At 46.0% G+C, this 22,146-nt stretch overlaps 1 protein-coding gene across 1 annotated transcript; it reads left to right on the top strand.

Annotated features, from left to right (window-relative positions):
* Nucleotides 1–13,159: 13,159 nt before the first annotated feature.
* Nucleotides 13,160–17,841, top strand: LOC130277263 (uncharacterized). The gene is made up of 2 exons (XM_056527765.1): nt 13,160–14,276; nt 17,516–17,841. Exons 1-2 carry the CDS (start codon nt 13,305–13,307, stop codon nt 17,549–17,551), a joined length of 1,008 nt encoding a protein of 335 aa, XP_056383740.1. The 5' UTR covers nt 13,160–13,304; the 3' UTR covers nt 17,552–17,841.
* Nucleotides 17,842–22,146: the final 4,305 nt, after the last annotated feature.

Below are 22,146 nucleotides of genomic sequence, written 5' to 3'. Positions count from 1 at the left end.
GTAATCTTCTTACTACTGGGGTGACACACTGTAACACACCTCCTCCTCTTGTAATCTCCTTACTACTGGGGTGACACACTGTAATAAACCTCCTCCTCATGTAATCACCTTACTACTGGGGTGACACACTGTAACAAACCCCCTCCTCATGTAATCTCCTTACTACTGGGGTGACACACTGTAACAAACCTCCTCCTCATGTAATCACCTTACTACTGGGGTGACACACTGTAACAAACCTCCTCCTCATGTAATCTTATTACTGGGGTGACACACTGTAACAAACCTCCTCCTCATGTAATCTCCTTACTACTGGGGTGACACACTGTAACAAACCCCTCCTCATGTAATCTCCTTACTACTGGGGTGACACACTGTAACAACCTCCTCATGTAATCTCCTTACTACTGGGGTGACACACTGTAATAAACCTCCTCCTCATGTAATCTCCTTACTACTGGGGTGACACACTGTAATAAACCTCCTCCTCATGTAATCTTCTTACTACTGGGGTGACACACTGTAACACACCTCCTCCTCTTGTAATCTCCTTACTACTGGGGTGACACACTGTAATAAACCTCCTCCTCATGTAATCACCTTACTACTGGGGTGACACACTGTAACAAACCCCCTCCTCATGTAATCTCCTTACTACTGGGGTGACACACTGTAACAAACCTCCTCCTCATGTAATCACCTTACTACTGGGGTGACACACTGTAACAAACCTCCTCCTCGTGTAATCTCCTTATTACTGGGGTGATACACTGTAAAAAACCTCCTCCTCATGTAATCTCCTTACTACTGGGGTGACACACTGTAACAAACCTCCTCCTCGTGTAATTTTCTTACTACTGGGGTGACACGGTGATGCTGTCTGGGCAGCGCCCCCATCTTGCAGCATGCAAGTTACGCCCCCCATCAAAGGAGGGGGGGGGGGTCTCTAGGCGGCTGCCTATTTTGCCAATAGGTAGAACCCTAAAGTCAGCCACCAGAAGCCTAAACTGCTGAGATTTATAAATGGGTTGGGGTCAGTTCACACTATGAGCAGTTTTGATGTTTTTTTGTTGTTGTTTTTTTTAGGAGAAAGTGATTTGACCTATTATCACAACTGAGGTGTATTATAAAGATTTGAAGTTTTCAGGCACTGTTCACATGTTGCATTATTACAGCATTTTTGACACCAAGCCTGGCCATGTTTTTACCTCAAGTTGCACAATTAGCATCATTTTCGCTCCAGGAAAATCACTAGCGGCAAGAACAGTAAAAATGCAGCAAAAATAACGTGTGAACACAGCCTCAGGGGAAGTGTACAACTACCATATATCCTGCTTCCATAGAGATAGCAGCAGTATACAGATAGAGCTAGAGGGGAGGTATATAACTACTATATATTTGGATCCCATAGAGATAGCAGCGGTATACAGATAGAGCTGGAGGGGAGGTGTAGAACTAATATATATCCTAATTCCATAGAGATAGCACCATTATACAGATAGAGCTGGAGGGGAGGTGTAGAACTAATATATATCCTAATTCCATAGAGATAGCAGCAGTATACAGATAGAGCTGGAGGGGATGTGTATAACTACTCTATATACGGATTCCATAGAGATAGCAGCAGTATACAGATAGAGCTGGAGGGGAGGTGTATACCTACTATATATCATAATCCCATAGAGATAGCAGCAGTATACAGTTAGAGCTGGAGGGAAGGTATATAACTACTATATATCCTGATCCCATAGAGATAGCAGCAGCAGTATACAGATAGAGCTGGAGGGGAGGTGTATAACTACTATATATCCTGATCCCATAGAAATAGCAGGAGTATACAAATACTGCTGGAGGGGAGGTGTAGAACTACTATATATCCTGATCCCATAGAGATAGCAGCAGTATACAGACAGAGCTGGAGGGGAGGTCTATTACTACTATATATATCCTGATCCCATAGAGATAGCAGCATCAGTATACAGATATAGCTGGGTGGGGGAGACATATACCTACTATATATCCTGATCCCATAGAGATAGCTGCAGCAGTATACAGATAGAGCTGGAGGGAAGTTGTGTATTTACTATATATCCTGATCCCATAACGATAGCAGCAGAATACAGATGTGGGAGGGGAGGGTTCTAGGGGCTGCCAGGAGAATCTGATAAGTGATAATGTCATCCTGTAGATCACAGGGAGTCAGCTGAACTAGGATTAACCACTTCCTCTTACACGTTAAATATTGTGATTTTCTGTAGGACTGGTGAGTACATGACCCAGTTGCAGTAATGAAACACATGGATTCAGCTGTTGGAATGAAACAAATGGCGCCGTAGGTCTTGTGACGGTAAGTGTGCATAATAAAAAGCAAACATACATACTGCGCAATACTTTATACCCCCTGTGGGGGCGCTGTGGGTGAAATTGAGCACTTGCTTCTCACATTACAGATGAATCACTGTTCTTTTTATTTCGTTCTGAAATTAAAGGTAAAAAAAAAAATTCCAGGAAATAACCAATTTGCTTTACTTGGCTACGAAATAAGTGATAATGAATATTTTCTGAAGTCATGGCCTTCAAGGCTGGAAAACCTCAAGATATGTTAATAAATCTTTAGCTTCTTCTTTTATTTTTTTATATTAACCCCTTCACAACGCAGACAATTTAATAAAAAAAAATATATATTTTTTTTTCGTTTTACTTTTCCTCAAATCGGAATTTTTTTTTTTTTTCCATCCTGTATTCAGGGCCAAGTGCACTTAGTAAAAGAATGCAACCAGGGTGCCTCCAGCTGTTGCAAAACTACAACTCCCAGCATGCCCAGACAGCCGTTGGCTGCTCTAATCTTTGATAGCAGACTATACAAGAGGATCCCCTCAGAGCGGCACAGAGCAGGTAAGGAGACTTCTGTCCTCCATCTTCACTCATTGGACCCCCGCAATCACGCTTCTGGGGATCCAATGCTACAGAGGAAATTCTTTTCTTTTTGGAACACAGTGCTCTCTGCTGACATCTCTGTCCATTTTAGGAACTGTCCAGAGCAGTATATGTTTTCTATGGGGATTTTCTCCTACTCTGGAGAGTTATTAAAATGGACAGAGATGTCAGCAGAGGGCACTGTGCTCGTGATGTCAGCAGAGTGCTCTGTAGTGTTAAGCAGCTAATAAGTACTGGAAGGATTAAGATTTTTTAATAGAAGTAATTTACAAATCTGTTTAACTTTCTGGCACCAGTTGATAAAAAAAAAATAATTGGATTTAAAAAAAAAGTTTTCCACCAGAGTGCTCATAGGGGACTGTTATAAGCAATAGATGGATTGCTTATACTGATTAATGGCCAGGTCTGTAGAAGCACAATCAAAGTGTGAGACAGCTGTCACCTGTCGACACTGCAGGAGCATTGAGTGTCCCCGCGGCATAAGAAGAAGGTCAGTGTACACGCACTATCTGCATTTTTGGATAGAATAAAGATTAAGAAGGAACGATTAATTTCCTTTTTTGGATTATACTGGACTGTTTTATCATTGTAGATTTAAGCACCACCACCTGTAAATCTGGCTACCTCAACACATTCATTCGTGTTTGGCAAGACGTAGCGGACTTGTGCCATGCTGCTTTGTCTACTGCATAGCATGTTATACTGGTCAATGCTTTGACACTGCATAGCACTGATCAGTTAGAGCGGTGGTATGCTAGTATAGTCTGCCTGAGGCAAACTGTATCGGTAGAGTTAATATGGAAGCCATATTAGTTAATCAGCACCCCACAACTGTGTTGCGTTGGATGCTGATCAGTCATCCCAAGCCCCCGGCAGCTGTCACATGGCGCAATCGCTATTGACCGTGGCATCAACATCAGCGTGATCCCTGATGGCGGTCCTTAGCGGTGAGTGCCGGATGCTGCTGACGGTATGGCATTAGGAATGCCAACAATGGTTGTAGTTTTGCCACTGGCTGTCCGGGCATGCTGAGAGTTGTAGTTTTGCAACAGCTGGAGGCCCACCCTGACAGCGGACTATACAAGGGGATCCCCTTAGAGCGGCACAGAGCAGGTAAGGAGACTTCTGTCCTCCATTTTCACTCATTGGACCCCCGCAATCACGCTTCTGGGGGTCCAATGAGTGAAAAAAAAAAATGTGTATGATTTTTTTTTTTACGCAGGACACTTTATGGTAAAATGACATCCTTAGTATGTAGGTCAGTGTGACCACCATGAAACCTAATTTATAGAGGTTTTGTTTTATTTTACTACTTTTAGATTAAATAAAAAGTAATAAAAATAATAATAATAACAACAATGAAGATAATAATAATAATAATTATTATAATAGTCCTTTTAAATGGCGCAATCGCTATTGACCATGGCATCTAAATTGTTTAATGACCAACAACCGCGTGATCCCTGATGGCGGTCCTTAACGGTGAGTGTCAGCTGCTGCTGGCTTTATGGCATTAGGAACACCAACAATGGTTGTAGTTTTGCCATCAGCATGGGGGAGATCAATGCAAAAAAAAAAACACTAACCATTGATCCAATCCTTAATCCAATTATGGATTATTGGCGATAAAGGGGCACTCCACTGCCCCAGCGTTGGGAACATTTAGTTCCAAATGCTGGGTGCGGGCTGCAGGGGTTGTAATGTCACACCACGCCCCCTCAATGCAAGTCTATGGGAGGGGGCGTGGCACGCCCCCTCCCATAGACTTGCATTGAGGGGGCATAGTGTGACATCACGAGGGCCTGGCCATGGCGTCACGACCCCTGCAGCCCGCACCCAGCGTTCGGAGCTAGTTGTTCTGAACTGTTGGGCAGCGGAGTGCCCCTTTAATTTTTACCTGTTGCTTTATAAATCTTTTGATATGTCCTAGAACACTCCGACCACAAACAGTCCCTAGAATAAGCAGGTAGTGAAGCGCACGGCTGAAGGCTTCTCTCCCGCTCTCGGTGTCGGTGACCGAGACAAGTCCATAGACTTACATTGTAAGTTTGCCTCGGTCACCTGGCACAGGGCTGGACAAGATGGCCTCTCAAACTGTTCCAGTGACCAGCTGGGGTCTGAGCACTCAGACCATGACCGATCAAAACTTTTTGAAACCTTTTGAGTATCTACAACAGTGCCCATTTAAAGGGGTACTCCGGTGGAAAACTTTTTTATTTTTATTTTATTTTTATTTTTTTAAATCAACTGGTGCCAGAAAGTTAAACAGATTTGTAAATTACTTCTATTAAAAAATCTTAATCCTTTCAGTACTTTTTAGCTGTTGAATACTACAAAGGAAATTATTTTCTTTCTGAAACACAGTGCTCTCTGCTGACATCTCTGTCCATTTTAAAAACTGACCAGAGTAGGAGAAGATCCCCATAGCTAACATATGCTGCTCTGGACAGTTCCTAAAATGGACAGAGATGTCAGCAGAGAGCTTTGTGTTTCAAAAAGAAAAGAATTTCCTCTGTAGTATTCAGCAGCTAATAAGTACTGGAAGGATTAAGATTTTTTTATGGAAGTAATTTACAAATCTGTTTAACTTTCTGGCACCAGTTGATTTAAAGGGGTTATCCAGGGAAAAAAAAAAAATTTTTTATACATCAACTGGCTCCAGAAAGTTAATCAGATTTTTAAATGACTTGATAGTAGAAATAGCGAAAAAAGTCGGCAACTCACCAGCACTGGTTCATGTGAGGTCCTGCTTTATTGTGACATACTCACTGTACAAAATGCAGGGGAGAGACAGACAGGTGGGGGGTACAAGGGTGGGCAATGGAACCGTTTCACACGGTGAACGTGCTTCTTCTTGGAGGCCCGAAGAAGCACGTTCACCGTGTGAAACGGTTCCGTTGCCCACCCTTGTACCCCCCACCTGTATACTGAACTGTTTGATTTAGTCTGAGCACCACCCGAGTTCCTTCAGCAGAGACTGTGATCCCCTCACCCACTTGTACCACTCCGCACACAGACCTGGCAGGGCCGAGTCCACCTTTGCTTTTGTCAGATTTTTAAATTAGTTCTATTAAATAATCTTAATCCTTCCAATAATTATCAGCTGCTGAAGTTGAGTTGTTCTTTTCGGTCTGGCAACAGTGCTCTCTGCTGACATCTCTGCTTGTCTCGGGAACTGCACAGAGCAGAAGAGGTTTGCTATGGGGATTTGCTTCTACCTTGGACAGTTCCCGAGACAGGTGTCATCAGAGAGCACTTAGACAGAAAAGAACAACTCAACTTCAGCAGCTCATAAGTACTGAAAGGATTAAGATTTTTTAATAGAAGTAATTTACAAATCTGTTTAACTTTCTGGAGCCAGTTTTTCCCTGGATAACCCCTTTAGATAAAAAAAAAAAAGTTTTCCACCGGAGTACCCCTTAAAATCATACAGTCGGACAGGTTAGAGGGCAACCTTCCATGTACAAGGATCACCATGGACACCGAGAACCCATTCTAAACACACCAGTCTTTTCCAAAGCGAATCACAGTCTCCTAGATGGACTCAATTAGCATCAATGGAGCATTAGCAGCTTGTAACTGTGTTCATCATATAAAGTTTAAAGGGGAACGGCTTAGAACAAAGTCGTCCGAGGGCTTTGATTTCCTCGTCTGCATCATCTCAGGAGGTACTGGGAGGTTAATTGAGTGTTTACAGGAGATCAGTTCATGTAAATACATGAGGTAGCTGCTTTCTATTCCAGGGCCCTTATGGCCAAGGTAGCGGAGCTCGTACAGTACAAGGTCCCCGCAGGATCTCAGCTCGGAATCCTGAACATTACATTATAGTCGCTGGTTGTAAACAGAATATTTCGTCTCTCATAAAACAGTGGAATAGGGGCCTGGTTTCTGAACATTGGGCTTCTGAAAAACACATCACAGCCTACATCTGGCCAAACTGTTTTAAAGGAGCCCTGCACGAATTTAGACATCCTTTAAAGGAGTATTTGTGTTTTAGCAAAACTAATGTTATCTTTGTTTGTACAAGAAGAAGTTAGACAATTTCTCCATATGGACATGATGACATCACACAGTTCCTCCATATAGACATGATGACATCACACAGTTCCTTCATATGGACATGATGACATCACACAGTTCCTCCATATGGACATGATGACATCACACAGTTCCTCCATATAGACATGATGACATCACACAGTTCCTCCATATGGACATGATGACATCACACAGTTCCTCCATATGGACATGATGACATCACACAGTTCCCCCATACAGACATGATGACATCACACAGTTCCTCCATATGGACATGATGACATCACACAGTTCTTCCATATGGACATGATGACATCACACAGTTCCTCCATATGGACATGATGACATCACACAGTTCTTCCATATGGACATGATGACATCACACAGTTCTTCCATACAGACATGATGACATCACACAGTTCCTCCATATGTACATGATGACATCACACAGTTCCTCCATATGGACATGACATCACACAGTTCCTCCATATGGACATGATGACATCACACAGTTCCTCGATATGTACATGATGACATCACACAGTTCCCCCATATAGACATGATGACATCACACAGTTCCTCCATATGGACATGACATCATACAGTTCCTCCATATGGACATGATGACATCACACAGTTCCTCCATATGGACATGATGACATCACACAGTTCTTCCATATGGACATGACATCATACAGTTCCTCCATATGGACATGATGACATCACACAGTTCCTCCATAAGGACACGATGACATCACACAGTTCTCCATATAGACATAATGACATCACACAGTTCCTCCATATAGACATGATGACATCACACAGTTCCTCCATATAGACATGATGACATCACACAGTTCCTCCATATAGACATGATGACATCACACAGTTCCTCCATATAGACATGATGACATCACACAGTTCCTACATATGGACATGATGACATCACACAGTTCTTCCATATGGACATGATGACATCATACAGTTCCTCCATATAGACATGATGACATCACACAGTTCCTCCATGTGGACATGATGACATCACACAGTTCCTCCATATAGACATGATGACATCACACAGTTCCTCCATAAGGACATGATGACATCACACAGTTCCTCCATATGGACATGATGACATCACACAGTTCCTCCATATGGACATGATGACATCACACAGTTCCTCCATATGGACATGATGACATCACACAGTTCCTCCATATGGACATGATGGCATCACACAGTTCCTCCATATGGACATGATGACATCACACAGTTCCTCCATAAATACATGATGACATCACACAGTTCCTCCATAAATACATGATGACATCACACAGTTCCTCCATAAATACATGGAACTGTCCAGAGCAGGAGAAAATTCTCATAGCAAACATATGCTTCTCTGGACAGTTCCTAAAATGGACAGCAGAGATCAGCAGAGAGCACTGTGGTCGTGACAGAAGAGAAATCCCAAAAGAAAAGCATTTCCTCTGTACTATACAGCCCCTAAAAAGTACTGAAAGGATTAAGATTTTTTAATAGAAGTAATTTACAAATCAGTTTAACTTTCTGGCACCAGTTGATAAAAAAAAAAAAAAAAAAAGGGTTTCCACCGGAGTGCCCCTTTAATGGTTGATCGCAGACATCATTGTCCCTGACTACAAGATTTCAGCAACTTGCTGTGAACGTTTCTTTGCTCCAGTCTCTCGCTTTGTTTTATTTTTCCTGGTCTGATCTTTTCTTTATAGTTTAAATTATTATTAATTTTTTTTTTCTTACTTCTATTTTTGGGGCGGAGGCTAAAGAAGAGGCACAAGGTTGAAAGGTCACAGCTATGACAACACAACCCTGATCAGGAAGGATGAAGAAAGGAGGTGAACGAAGACCACGGAGCAGAGAGAATTCATTTGTGGTTGAGACAGAAATTCACCTCACCTCCAGGCGAAACAAAGTGGGCGAGAAAAAAAAAAAAATCCAGAAATAGGGACATGATTTGGAAACAAAAACATGGGGGGAGGTCAAAGATCACATGATGGTATCACAAAGTCTTTTCATCCCGTGGGTTCACCGGGAGGGGACGGTTCTGTCTGCACGTTGGGGGGAAACTTGACTTTATTTGCTCTTGGTGGATATCTGTGACGGCTGGAGGGTTAGAGATGGGGTGTTTTAATAAAGCCGTCTCTTTAAGACCAGATACATATGAACCTAGTTAAAATGTTTCGTATAAACAAAGTGTCACCAGTCACGCAACGCATGGATTTCTGATCGTCAGATAACCCCTACACATCTAGCTCATCTGCACTCGGCTCTTTCCAGCAGATGTAGGCCCCAAAGCAGGAGTCTGTCCTCTTGATCGTGTTGGGTTCACCTACCAGACGTTCATACATGGAGAAACCTGCATATTAAGATCCGCAGAGCTCGCATATTGGTTAGGTTATATCGGTTATATGTGGTTGGAGAGGAAAAAATACATAGATCAGCTCACCGCCTTGATAATGAACAGACGAGCACAGGTAGATGGTGGTTCGGAAGCGCGGAGGCAGGGAACCGCTTTTCCCCATAGACAGCAGGCCAGTGAAAGGACATGTCCAGCTCCCGATAGTCCAATTAAAACTTAATGTTAATGAATCCAGGATAAAAAGTTAAAAAAGCATGGCAGGGATGGGAAGTGACATGTCACTCTTAAAATCGGAGTGAAACGCGTTTCACTCCGATTTTAAGAGTGACATGTCACTTCCCATCCCTGCCATGCTTTTTTTTACATTTTTATCTTGGATGAATTAACGTTAAGTTTTAATTAGACTATCGGGAGATGGACATGTCCTTTCACTTGACTGGAGAGGACTACTTCCCTCGTCCATCAGCTGCTCAATGCTTATCTCCCCATTGGCATCAAATAGAATCAAGAAAGGCGTCCAAATAAAGTTGTCTGACAACAATGGACCTACAAGGTTCTCCAGAGCTTTCCAGCAGCTATCCACTGTAATAAGAAATTACAAAAGACCCAACAGGTTCTCAAGAGCTTTCCAGCTGCTCTCTGCTTTAAAGGGGTACTCCGGTGAAAACTTTTTTTCTTTTAAATCAACTGGTGGCAGAAAGTTAAACATATTTGTAAATTACTTCTATTAAAAAATCTTAATCCTTCCTGTACTTATTAGCTGCTGAATACTACAGAGGAAATTCTTTTCTTTTTGGAATGCTCTCTGATAACAGCACGACCACAGTTCTCTCTGCTGACGTTATTATAAAAATAATAACACTTTATTTATTGTTGTCCTTAGTGGGATTTGAACCCAAGTCCCCAGCACTGCAAGGAAGCAGTGCTAACCACTCAGCCACCATGCTGCCCTTAGCATACATCTGCTATGCATCTGCTATGCATCTGCTATGAATGGTTGCTAAAATGGACAGAGATGTCATCAGAGAGCACTGTGTTCGTGATGTCATCAGTGTTTCAAAAAGAAAGGAATTTCCTCTGTAGCATTCAGCAGCTAATAAGTACTGGAAGGATTGAGATTTTTTAATAGAAGTAATTTACAAATGTGTTTCACTTTCTGCCACCAGTTGATTTAAAAGAAAAAAGGTTTTCACCGGAGTACCCTTTTAATGGATAACAATGGGTTCTCCAAGTTCTCCAGAGCTTTTCAGCAGCACTCCGTACTAAAGCATCATGATGGATCCACCAGGTTGTCAAGAGCCATTCAACAGCTCTCCGTTCTAATGGCACCACCAGGTTCTCCAGAGCTTTTCAGCAGCACTCCGTACTAAAGCATCATGACACCAGGTTGTCAAGAGCTCTTCAACAGCTCCCCGCTCTCATTTATTCTAATGGCACCACCAATGTCTCCAGTGCTTTTCAGCAGCACTCCGTACTAAAGCATCATGATGGATCCACCAGGTTGTCAAGAGCTATTCAACAGCTCTCCGCTCTAATGGCACCACCAGGGTCTCCAGTGCTTTTCAGCAGCACTCCGTACTAAAGCATCAGGATGGATCCACCAGGTTGTCAAGAGCTATTCAACAGCTCTCTGCTCTCATTTATTCTAATGGCACCACCAGGGTCTCCAGTGCTTTTCAGCAGCACTCCGTACTAAAGCATCATGACGGATCCACCAGGTTGTCAAGAGCTCTCCAACAGCTCTCCGCTCTCATTTATTCTAATGGCACCACCAGGGTCTCCAGTGCTTTTCAACAGCACTCCGTACTAAAGCATCATGATGGATCCACCAGGTTGTCAAGAGCTATTCAACAGCTCTCCACTCTAATGGCACCACCAGGGTCTCCAAAGCCTTTCAGCAGCACTCCGTACTAAAGCATCAGGATGAATCCACCAGGTTGTCAAGAGCCATTCAACAGCTCTCCACTCTACAACAGCTCTCCGCTCTCATTTATTCTAATGGCACCACCAAGGTCTCCAGTGCTTTTCAGCAGCACTCCATACTAAAGCATCATGAGGGATCCACCAGGTTGTCAAGAACTATTCAACAGCTCTCCGCTTTTATTTATTCTAATGGCACCACCAGGGTCTGCAGAGCTTTTCAGCAGCACTCCGTACTAAAGCATCATGATGGATCCACCAGGTTGTCAAGAGCTCTTGAACAGCTCTCCGTTCTCATTTATTCTAATGGCACCACCAGGGTCTCCAGAGCCTTTCTGCAGCACTCCGTACTAAAGCATCATGATGGATCCACCAGGTGGTCAAGAGCTCTTTAAAGGGGTACTCCGGTGCTTAGACATCTTATCCCTTATCCAAAGGATAGGGGATAAGATGCCTGATCACGGGGATCGCACAACTGGGGACCCCCATGATCTTGCACGCGGCACCCCGTTTGTAATCAGTCCCTGGCGCTTGTTCGCTCCGGGTCTGATTACGGGCGATCAAAGATTTTTTATTTACCATAAGGAGTGCAATAGCAAAAATTAGTTTTAATGACAGTGCCCAATTAAGCATTTCAGCAGCTTTTCACTTCTAATGCATTATATTATTAAAATCCCAGTTTCTCAGAAGTATTGCAGAAGCTCTCTGCTAATGTTACTTATAATGGTCCCAAGAGGTTCTCCAAAGGTTTAAAAAGGTCTTCTCTCAGATTGATCACGATTGTCCCACAAGGTTCTCCAGTGATCTGCAGCAGAAATCTGGTTACAATTAACCCACCAAGAGTTTTTGCAGCGCTTCTCTACTATAATTCCTGCACCACTTTATTGCCTCAAAAGGCATTTGGGATTGTTGCCTTCCCCTGCATTCATAACTCAGTTGGCAAATATGGGATACAAGCTTGTCGACAGACACCCCCTGCTTAATGTAGCTGGAGCCAGATAATGCAGCTAGTTTTTCCTACATCATATGACTGAGCTGTGCAATTCCCAGAATGCAGAGCATCATAGCAAGTTGTGTGCGGATAATAAACAGGTAGATACTAGAAGATCTAATACAGGATATAACTCAGGATCAGTAATGTATGTACACAGTGACCTCACCAGCAGAATAGTGAGTGCAGCTCTGGAGTATAATACAGGATATAACTCAGGATCAGTACAGGATAAGTAATGTAATGTATGTACACAGTGACCTCACCAGCAGAATAGTGAGTGCAGCTCTGGAGTATAATACAGGATATAACTCAGGATCAGTACAGGATAAGTAATGTAATGTATGTACACAGTGACCCCACCAGCAGAATAGTGAGTGCAGCTCTGGAGTATAATACAGGATATAACTCAGGATCAGTACAGGATAAGTAATGTAATGTATGTACACAGTGACCTCACCAGCAGAATAGTGAGTGCAGCTCTGGAGTATAATACAGGATATAACTCAGGATCAGTACAGGATAAGTAATGTAATGTATATACACAGTGACCCCACCAGCAGAATAGTGAGTACAGCTCTGGAGTATAATATAGGATATAACTCAGGATCAGTACAGGATAAGTAATGTATGTACACAGTGACCTCACCAGCAGAATAGTGAGTGCAGCTCTGGAGTATAATACAGGATATAACTCAGGATCAGTACAGGATAAGTAATGTAATGTATATACACAGTGACCCCACCAGCAGAATAGTGAGTACAGCTCTGGAGTATAATATAGGATATAACTCAGGATCAGTACAGGATAAGTAATGTATGTACACAGTGACCTCACCAGCAGAATAGTGAGTACAGCTCTGGAGTCTGGCCACTAGAGGGAGCATCTTCCTGTGAGTCTGCTGAGTGTGGAGGAAGTCGTTTGCTGGATTGTTTGGTGTGTGTGCGCTCTGAGCTCTGCCGTGTCATCTGTGCCGGACAACGTTCTTCCTTCCCCAGAGGGAGAGCGTGGGTTCAGGCATGAGCGAGGAGAGGAGAACCCCAACACCTGCCCCCCGAATCAGGTCCGCGGGGGGCAGGGGGAGCCAGCGACCAGGTGTGGAGGGACCAGCGTCAGGAAGTGCATCAGAGGTCTCCGGGTTGAGGCGCTCTGCCAGGAGGTGCAGCGATGCATCTCCAGCCACCCCTGAACCCGTAGAGACAAAGAGCAGCCGCAAGGCTGGCCCTGCAAGTTGTGGGACTACAAGTGCAAGAAGTTCCGGAAGCACAGGTACTGTGACAACAAGGCCTGACAATGTGGACTGTGATACTCCTCCTGGAGCAAAGCTAAATGCCCACGGATGTGTGGAGGAGGATTGGGGGATGCCTAGGGCCCGGGAGTCTGGAGTCCCCCATAACTCTCGTGTGGCAGAACACATCCGTGGATATGAGGAAGCAAGGGGCAGCTTGTATAGGCTCCAGGAGGAGGTACGGGAAGCAAAAGCCCTGATGGAAACTGCGGCGAAACGACAGAAAGCTGAGCTGTCAGCCCGGATTAAACAGCTGAAAAATGAAATAAGGATCCTGGAGAAGAAGAGAACTTTTATTTTAGAGAACAGCGGGCCATTTAGGGAAAAACTTTTAAATGAAGACCGCTTTCATACAATGGAGAGAGAGAAGCAGAGACGGCTGAGGGGGCTTCAGCCACGGGTGGAGGAGGAAGGAGACGCTGCGGAGGCCGATAATGTTGAGCCAAATCCACCCGGGGGTCTGCAACATCTGACCCCATACAGTGGGCTCCCTGCAGGGCAAGTGGCGATGTCATCTGGCCGTGGCTCTGGCGGTTCGGGGGATGAGAGCAGCACCAGTCACCAGGGAGGGGCGCTGATGGCCCAGATCCAGCTCCTGGAGTCCCCAGGTCGCCTCCAGGACTTCACGTTTGGGGATGAGTTACCGGAGGAGGCACCTGGGGGAAGGAAAAAGAAGCTAAAGAAGACCAAGCTCCAGGAGCAGGTAACATTTGTATATACCCCCCTCCCTGAGCCCCCCAGACTGGCCGCAGGGTCAGCTCACTGTGTGAACCCCATTTCTCAGCCCAGCCTGAGTTCTGCTGTGGACTCAGTGCAGGAGAGTGGGGAGAGTATGGAGTCTAGTGTGGCGGTGAGCTCCATCGCTGTTTGTAGTAACAGTGGTGGAGCAGACAATGTATCGGCTGTGAGGTCGGACAGTGATATTTGCCCAGCGATGGGCATGGATGGCTCTGGCACATTGGGCTGCTCCCTAACGGGAGGGGGGGGCGGCTTTGTGCCAGAGTCAGCTGCGGGAGCTCCGGTGGCTCTGAACGTTGACACTGCTGTTCCTTTGGAGCAGCGGTGTCGTCGTGAAAGAGCTGCTGGGGCCAAGATGTCTTCGCCTCCCAGAAAGACTGGACTAAAACCTTTATTTTGTATTGGCGCCGCTAATCCAGAACAGCGGCGCCCAGGAGCAGAAAACTCCAGTACTGATGAGGCGGAGGGTACCAGTAAAAACAGGGCTGGGGCCGCTAATAAACAGGCTAGGCAGGCTTCCCGGTCCTTGTATAAAGGACTGGTGACCTGTCCTGTGGTGGTGGCTCCAGCTCTGGTACCCAGTGATGCTGATGGTACAACATCTGCACCAGAACGCACCGGTCCAGCCAGTATGAATGAGGAGGTTAATGTTGGAATGAATTGTAGTATGGGCTGTAGCACGGGTGGAGTTATGGGGGGCACATCAGCTAAAACAGGCAATAATGGTGTGAGTATGGATTATGTGGAGGAGGGTGGTGAAGGGGCACAGATTAGTGGTGGGGATGTAGGGCCTGGTCCAGTTGCACCCCCAGCGGTGGCAGCACCGGTACGCAGCTACGCAAATGTCACCGCTGGGGGGAGGGGGGCACCTTCCTCGTCTTCTGGCTCTGGGGGGGGCAATTTGCAGCAGCGTCTCCTGGGGGCCTTAAGGAGAGGGGAGAGATCAATCAATGTAGAGGGTAGGGAGGTTGATCTATCCTTTTGGATAGAAAGACATGGTCTTTCAGCCTTCCGAGAGGAAAGAGGGGGGGATACTGTGTGGTCCCTCCCAACAGCCGGGCCAGGTGGTCTCCGAAGGAATGTGGTCCGGCTGAGGTGGAGAGGCAGTGATACATGTCCTCCAAGATCTAAAGTTGTTGAGCTTCTGCTGAAGTTGGGCTTTAAGGCAGCTGACATCTACGCCTTGATACATCCTTATGGTACCCCTGAGTTCGATATCAGCTTTGTTCGCCCAGAGGGGCTTGAGCTCTTCTGGTCGAATTATGAGCTGGTAAAGAATGAGCCCGGCTGGCGAGACTTTGCCATTCAGGCGGTGTCTCGCCAAAACAATGTCAAGAAGGTGACCGTTTTAACCCGTAACGAATCACTTTCTTGTATTGACATCATGACGTGGCTAGGTCGGTATGGAGAGGTGGTGGAGGTCCCAAAAAAGAACAGGGATGAATATGGCATCTGGTCAGGGGCCTGGACGTTTATGGTCAAGCTTAAGCTTTCAGGAAACACCGTTACCCATATACCATCTGCAACCTTCCTCGGAAGGGATCGTATCCAGATCTTCTACCAGGGTCAGCCGAAGCTCTGTCACAGATGTGGTGACCCCACACATTTTAGTGCCAATTGCACTGTGCAGAAGTGCACTCTGTGTGGGGAAATAGGCCATCTCGCTGCATCTTGTGCAGAGATTAGGTGTCACCTGTGTGGTGACTTAGGTCACCCATTCAGTCGCTGCCCTCGTTCCTTTGTCAACGCGGTTGTTGCCCCAGTGGGGGTAAGCCATGAGGTGAACTCTGCTGGGGGGATGGCTGGCGGGGATGAAGGGGTGCAGGGGCCAGGGAAGAAAAGTAAGCAGAAGACGCCTGCCCAACTGAGGCGTCTCAAGAAGCGTCAAAGGGATAGGGAGATTCGGGAGTCACAGGAGCATCAGCCAGCTGAGGTGGCTTCTGATCCTGTCCCTGCGACCAGTGTTACTGCTGAGGCCCTGGGGGATAGTGAACTGGATGAGGAGACTGGAAGGATCCACAAAGAGGAGGATACTGTCTCCTCGCTGTCCTCCCATGGTGAGAGCGCGGATGAGGACAGAGGGAGATGGGCAGAAACAAAGCGGGGTACTCGGAGGAATAAGAAAAAGAAAGATTTAAAATCTTCTCCCACCCGCCAGATGCCAAAGGAAGGTACAACTGACCCCCCTCTGATTGGTCTCTCCAACCGGTTCCGAGCCCTCCGCGACATTTCCTCTTCGGAGGAGGAGGCTGGGGGTGAGGTTCCGGATGTTGCGGTGGGGCCCACAGGGGACCCTGAGTCCTCTCTCCCTGGGGAACCTATGTCTTCAGGGGGGGGACTGGCTCAGAGTCAGGGGACGAGGAAAATGTAAATAAAGGGAAAATGGACACATCCATCTCACTAAAAAGGGGTAAACCATCATCTGATGAGGAGGGTGGTGGGGTGGATGGGAAGGATGGTGGGAAAAAGAAAGCTGTCTAACTCAATCACCCTTGATGGCGGCACCCTCTCCGTTGACTCTGGCATCCATTAATGTTGCCAGCATAAAGTCAGATACGGCTCGATTTGCAGCCTATGATTTTTTTGCCCATATTAATGCTGATATTTTATTTTTGCAAGAGACCAGGCTAACAGATATGTCATCTATCTACAAGGCTAAAAGAGAGTGGAGGAATGGGCCCTCCTACTGGTCTCTTGGGGCCGAGCCGTATAGCGGAGTGGCGGTCCTTTTTACCGCAGCGGTAGAATGCCGACGGGTTATCGAGTTAGAAATGGGGAGGTGCCTGATCTTAGATGTCCTCATGAAGGGACAAGAATTTCGCCTTATTAACATCTACGGCCCACAGTCTAAGTGGGACCGGAAGTGTCTCTTTATGAGGATCAAGCCCTATCTTTTTACAAGTCGGCAGGTGGTCTTTGGAGGGGACTTTAATGCTGTCACGAGGCCCCAAGACAGGGGAGGTGCCAGAGACAAGCTGACTTATGATAGCGTCGCCCTTAACAGCATAGCGAGTGAGGCTCGCCTGGTGGATGTCCACATCCGGCACACCCCAGGCCACGCGGGATTCACCTATCATAGGGGTAGTTGTAGGTCTAGGATAGATAGGTTTTTTTTAAAGGAGGAGGCCGTCTCTTCAGCAGTGTCTGTTGTTGAGGTGGAGTTCTCCGATCACTGTTTAATTTTGTTTTCTCTGAATGTCACAGAGACCCCCCGGATGGGCAGAGGCTATTGGAAGCTGAATTCGTCTCTCTTGGAAGAAGCGGAGATAAGACAGTCCTTTGAGGATTTTCTTCAGAGCCAGGTACCATTGCTGGGCCTTTGTAGCAGTAAGTCAGAGTGGTGGGAGATCTTCAAGGAAAGGGTTGCGAGATTCTTCCGTCAGCTCTCGGGCCTCAGAAGCCTAAACAGGTACCGTTTGTACCAGGGCCTGAGGAAGAAACTTGAGAACCTTGTCTCGACTGGAGGTAGTCGTGACGATATCTCCAGAGTGAAGTCCTTGTTGATGAAGTGCCAGTATGACAGACACGCATCTTTGGTTTTTGAGAGGGATTACGGGAAGTACCGCTCGCCCGACCCTTACAGAAACTGCAAGATGTCAGTGAATAGTAAAATAGTCTCAGGACTGATTGATAGTACGGGATCCTTGAAAAGGTCCAGATCAGGGATCCTGGAGGTCGTCAGATCCTTCTACTCGCACCTCTTGGGAAGGAAGGATCTAGATCGAGATAAGGTATCAGCTTTCTTGGCTGAAACCATCCCTGAACCAGGAGTAGACCCCTCTCTTGACGTTTTGACAGAGATGATCCGGGAAGAGGAAGTCAGGATGGCTATTGATGGGCTTGCCCTCAAGAAGTCACCCGGTCCGGATGGCTTAACATCTGAGTTCTATAAGACCTTTAAGGACACTTTGGTTCCCCTCTTGACTGGGGTTTTTAATGAGTGTCTATCCTCGGGCACTCTGCCAAAGTCAATGAGGAGGTCAGCGCTGATCATCCTGTCAAAGGGTAAAGACCCGTCCCACATTGAGAATTGGCGTCCCATAGCGCTTCTCAATGTGGACCGAAAGATTCTGGCAAAAGTGCTGTTTAACCGGCTGGTGGAGTTTGCACCCCGGCTCCTTTCGGGGGCTCAGCATTGCTCTGTTCCGGGCCGCAGTACATTTAGTGCTGTGCTCAGTGTCCGAGAGGCTGTGGAGCAGGGTAGGGCTGGCCACTGGAAGGGGTACTTGCTGTCCTTGGATCAGGCAAAAGCGTTTGATCGGGTTAACCATGAATACCTCTGGTCTGTTCTTCTGAGATATGGCCTGCCGGGGGGGTTTGTTGATTGGCTTAAGACCTTGTACGCAGGGGCAGAGAGTTTCCCGCTTGTGAATGGTTGGATTGGCCGCTCTTTTGAGGTTGGGTCTGGCGTCCGTCAGGGTTGTCCTTTGAGCCCGTTGCTGTACGTGTTTGCAATTGATCCTTTCCTTAGGAGGATTGATTGTGGACCGTTGGCGGGGGTGAGAATGGACCTGGCGGTGACGGATTTGGCTCTGAGGGCGGTAGCGTATGCTGATGATGTCACCGTGTTTGTCTCCTCACAAGAGGAAGGCCAATGGGTGATGTCAGAGGTGGACCGCTACTTGGAGGCATCCGGGTCCAAGATCAACCGGGATAAGTGCGAGAGTCTCTGGCTGGGAGGGGGAGATCCTGGTTTTGATCTCCCGGACGCCCTTCCAGAGCCCCAGGAATCTGCAAAAGTTCTCGGCATCGAATTTGGCCAAGGGGATTACCCCAAACAAAACTGGGACAGCAGGCTTAAGATCGCCGCTCAGAAGGTGGATCAGTGGAAGGGTTGGTCTTTGACCCTCGGGGAAAGGGTTAACCTGATCAAAACATTCCTGCTCCCTTTACTGATATATCTGGGCAGTGTATGCATGTTGCCAGAACCTCTTTGGACCCGGGTCTACAGTGTGTTCTTCCAGATGTTATGGGGGAACAGACTGAACCTAGTGAAGAGGGAGGTTACTTACCGTACGAGGAGACTAGGGGGGTTGTGTATGGTCAACCCTGTGGTGTTCCTAGTGAATACCTTTCTTAAGACCAATATAGCAAACCTCTGGTCAGAGAGGGCTCCTCCGTGGGTATCCTCCTGTAGGGGATGGTTTTGGCCTTTCTTCCAGGAATGGGAGACAGGAGGGCAAGTGAAGGATCTTCGCACACCACACGGGCATCTCCCGGCTTACACTACCCCGGTTCTGAAGGTTATTCGTCGGTGGGGTCTGGGGATGTGGGAGATTAGGACTCTGTCGAGGAAATTCCTTGACAAGAGGGTCCTGTCTTCTCATTTCCAGAGGCCATTGGCGCTCAAGGACTGCCCAAGTCGGGATCTGGAGGTGGGTTTAGAGCTTTTGAATTCTATCAGGATCCCCTTGAAGTTTTGGGACTTGACTTGGCGCTGCTTCCACGGGAAACTGTGTGTGAGGGACAATCTGAAGTGCAGGAGCTCTGATGACCGGGGATGTCCCCGCGAAGAGTGTGGAGGCATGCTGGAAAGCATGGAGCATTTTCTGCTTCATTGTCCCTTTAACACAGAGGTTTACACCAGGGTGGGCGCTTCCATTGGTTGGCCTTGGCTGGCCAGTCTCTCCTATGCGGAATGGGCCTATGGGGCATTCAGAAACCTTGGAGGCTGGGACCGGTGCACTTTATTCCTAGTCAGCTCAGTGGTTAGGTACTACACGTGGAACGCACGGTGTTTAGTGTCGACGCAGCGTAAAATCCTCCCTGTGGATGTGGTGGTTAGGAACATTCTCGGTGACCTGGTGAAGGTGCGTTCTCTGGAGTACGAGAGGCTGGGTGCTGGCAGGGCCTCTCGTCTATGGAGGGGCTCTGCCTTTAAAGTGCCTTAGCCTGTTGTCTCCCCCTGGTGGTGGGCTGATGCTGGCACATTAGTCTTTTTGTTTTGAGCAGTTGGTTTATGGTAATATAGGGCTTGCAGGCGCTGAACTTGAGCTTTAGGGGTTTGTTGTTTGGCTTATAGTGTTATATGTATTTGTTATTGTATTTATTGTTGTAGTCTATTTGTATACTTAAGTATTGTATATATTGTTAGTCTGTGTATATTTTATGTAATGTATATATTGTATATATTGTGTGATGCCACCTGGGGTTTGGGTTTAGTTTAGGTTGGGTGGTGGGTTAAAAAGGGGGGAGGGGGTTTGTATGGGACTTTTATATATACAGAAAATCCTGGACTGGTTCATGGACGTCTGGTAACATGTACTGGGGGCATGGGATGCGGGACCAGCTCAGGGCCAAAAAAAAAAAAAAAAAAAAAAAAAAAAGTGGTGTTATTTTGTTTGTGTTGGTTTTTATTATTTTGTATATATTATTATTGTTGTTGTTGTTATTCTTTTTGGTATATTACTGGTATTGGGTTTTTGGTATTGCAACTGGGCCAGGAAATTCACATTTAGTATTAGTGTATATAGTTTATTAGTATGGTATGGGTATTATGGGTATTATAGGAATATGTCTTTTGTAAATATTGTATATATTTGTTTGTGTGCAGGAATGAGTGTGTGGTGGACCGGTGTTGTATTTTATGCTATGGTGTTGGTTTTATGATCGTTATATTGATATGTTCTGTCGGATATGATATGTTTATGTTTTGTAATTTTTTTATTGTTATGTTTGAAATTTTAATAAAAGATCTACAGGATATAACTCAGGATCAGTACAGGATAAGTAATGTAATATATGTACACAGTGACCTCACCAGCAGAATAGTGAGTACAGCTCTGGAGTATAATAAAGGATATAACTCAGGATCAGTACAGGATGAGTAATATAATGTATGTACACAGTGACCTCACCAGCAGAATAGTGAGTACAGCTCTGGAGTATAATAAAGGATATAACTCAGGATCAGTACAGGATGAGCAATATAATGCATGTACACAGTGGTCACCCTACATCCCTTAATGTGTACCCGTCAGATCCAACAAAAAAACATTTTTTTAAATATATCACTCAGTACCTAATCCTGACCATGTACATCTAATTTTTATGTGTCTAGCGCCTTTATTCATTTTTTTATTACACTTTTAATTTAGCTCACTAGTCTGAATTCCTCCCAAAGGGAGGGGGCGTGGCCTCACTATACAGGTCTCCGCCCCCTCCCTCAGTATGCTGTCTGCTCACATGTCCCCTAGCATTAGCAAAACTACAACTCCCAGCTTGTCCTCACTGACAGTAGCGGGACACAAGCTGACAGAGCCCTGCGCTCACAGCTGTCAATCAAGGAAGTGTGTCCATGACATAGGTGATGATGCGTGGACACAGCAGGACTAGTATGTGTCCAAGCAGGCAGGGGGGGGGCAGTTGTTTGACTGGCTTTTTCATTATGAAATACTGAAAAATTTCTAATGAAAGCAATTGCAAAACCTGGTTATAGATGCTTTACAACATATCCAAAGTTTGAGAAAGCTGGGTAGCAACTCCATCGGGAGCTGTGATGGCAGCCATATTGGTGTTGTCAGAACTATTCGGCATAGTAAAGGTTAACACAGTCTATTCCCCCTATATATATATGTGACCCAATCCCCCCCCACCCCCCGTTATACTTTACTCTCACTTTACAAAAGCTTTGACTTGAATTGCGGTCGCGCTGATTAAAACGCTGGTTCCAGTGACTTGCAGCGCTGCAGCGTCTACTCCGTCCTAATGATTTACATCCCCAGAATTCCCACAATTTCTGCCTCTTTGATGCCAATTTTCCTTTATTAAATGTCGTATGGATCTCTGCGCCGGGAGACGGAATTCTTCAGCTGTAACCAGTCTTTGCCTCTCAG

This window comes from Hyla sarda, chromosome 6, assembly GCF_029499605.1.
Source record: "Hyla sarda isolate aHylSar1 chromosome 6, aHylSar1.hap1, whole genome shotgun sequence".
Lineage (NCBI taxonomy): Eukaryota > Metazoa > Chordata > Amphibia > Anura > Hylidae > Hyla > Hyla sarda.
Note: the sequence above shows the minus strand (reverse complement) of the source record. Positions and strands in the feature narration are given on the sequence as shown.

What these genes read in the sequence shown, in the direction of transcription:
- LOC130277263 (XM_056527765.1), top strand. Translation starts at nt 13,305, where the DNA reads ATGAGCGAGGAGAGGAGAACCCCAACACCTGCCCCCCGAATCAGGTCC. An exon ending in AGACCAAGCTCCAGGAGCAG is followed by an intron (nt 14,277 to 17,515) that starts GTAACATTTGTA and finishes TGAATGTCACAG; the next exon opens with AGACCCCCCGGATGGGCAGA.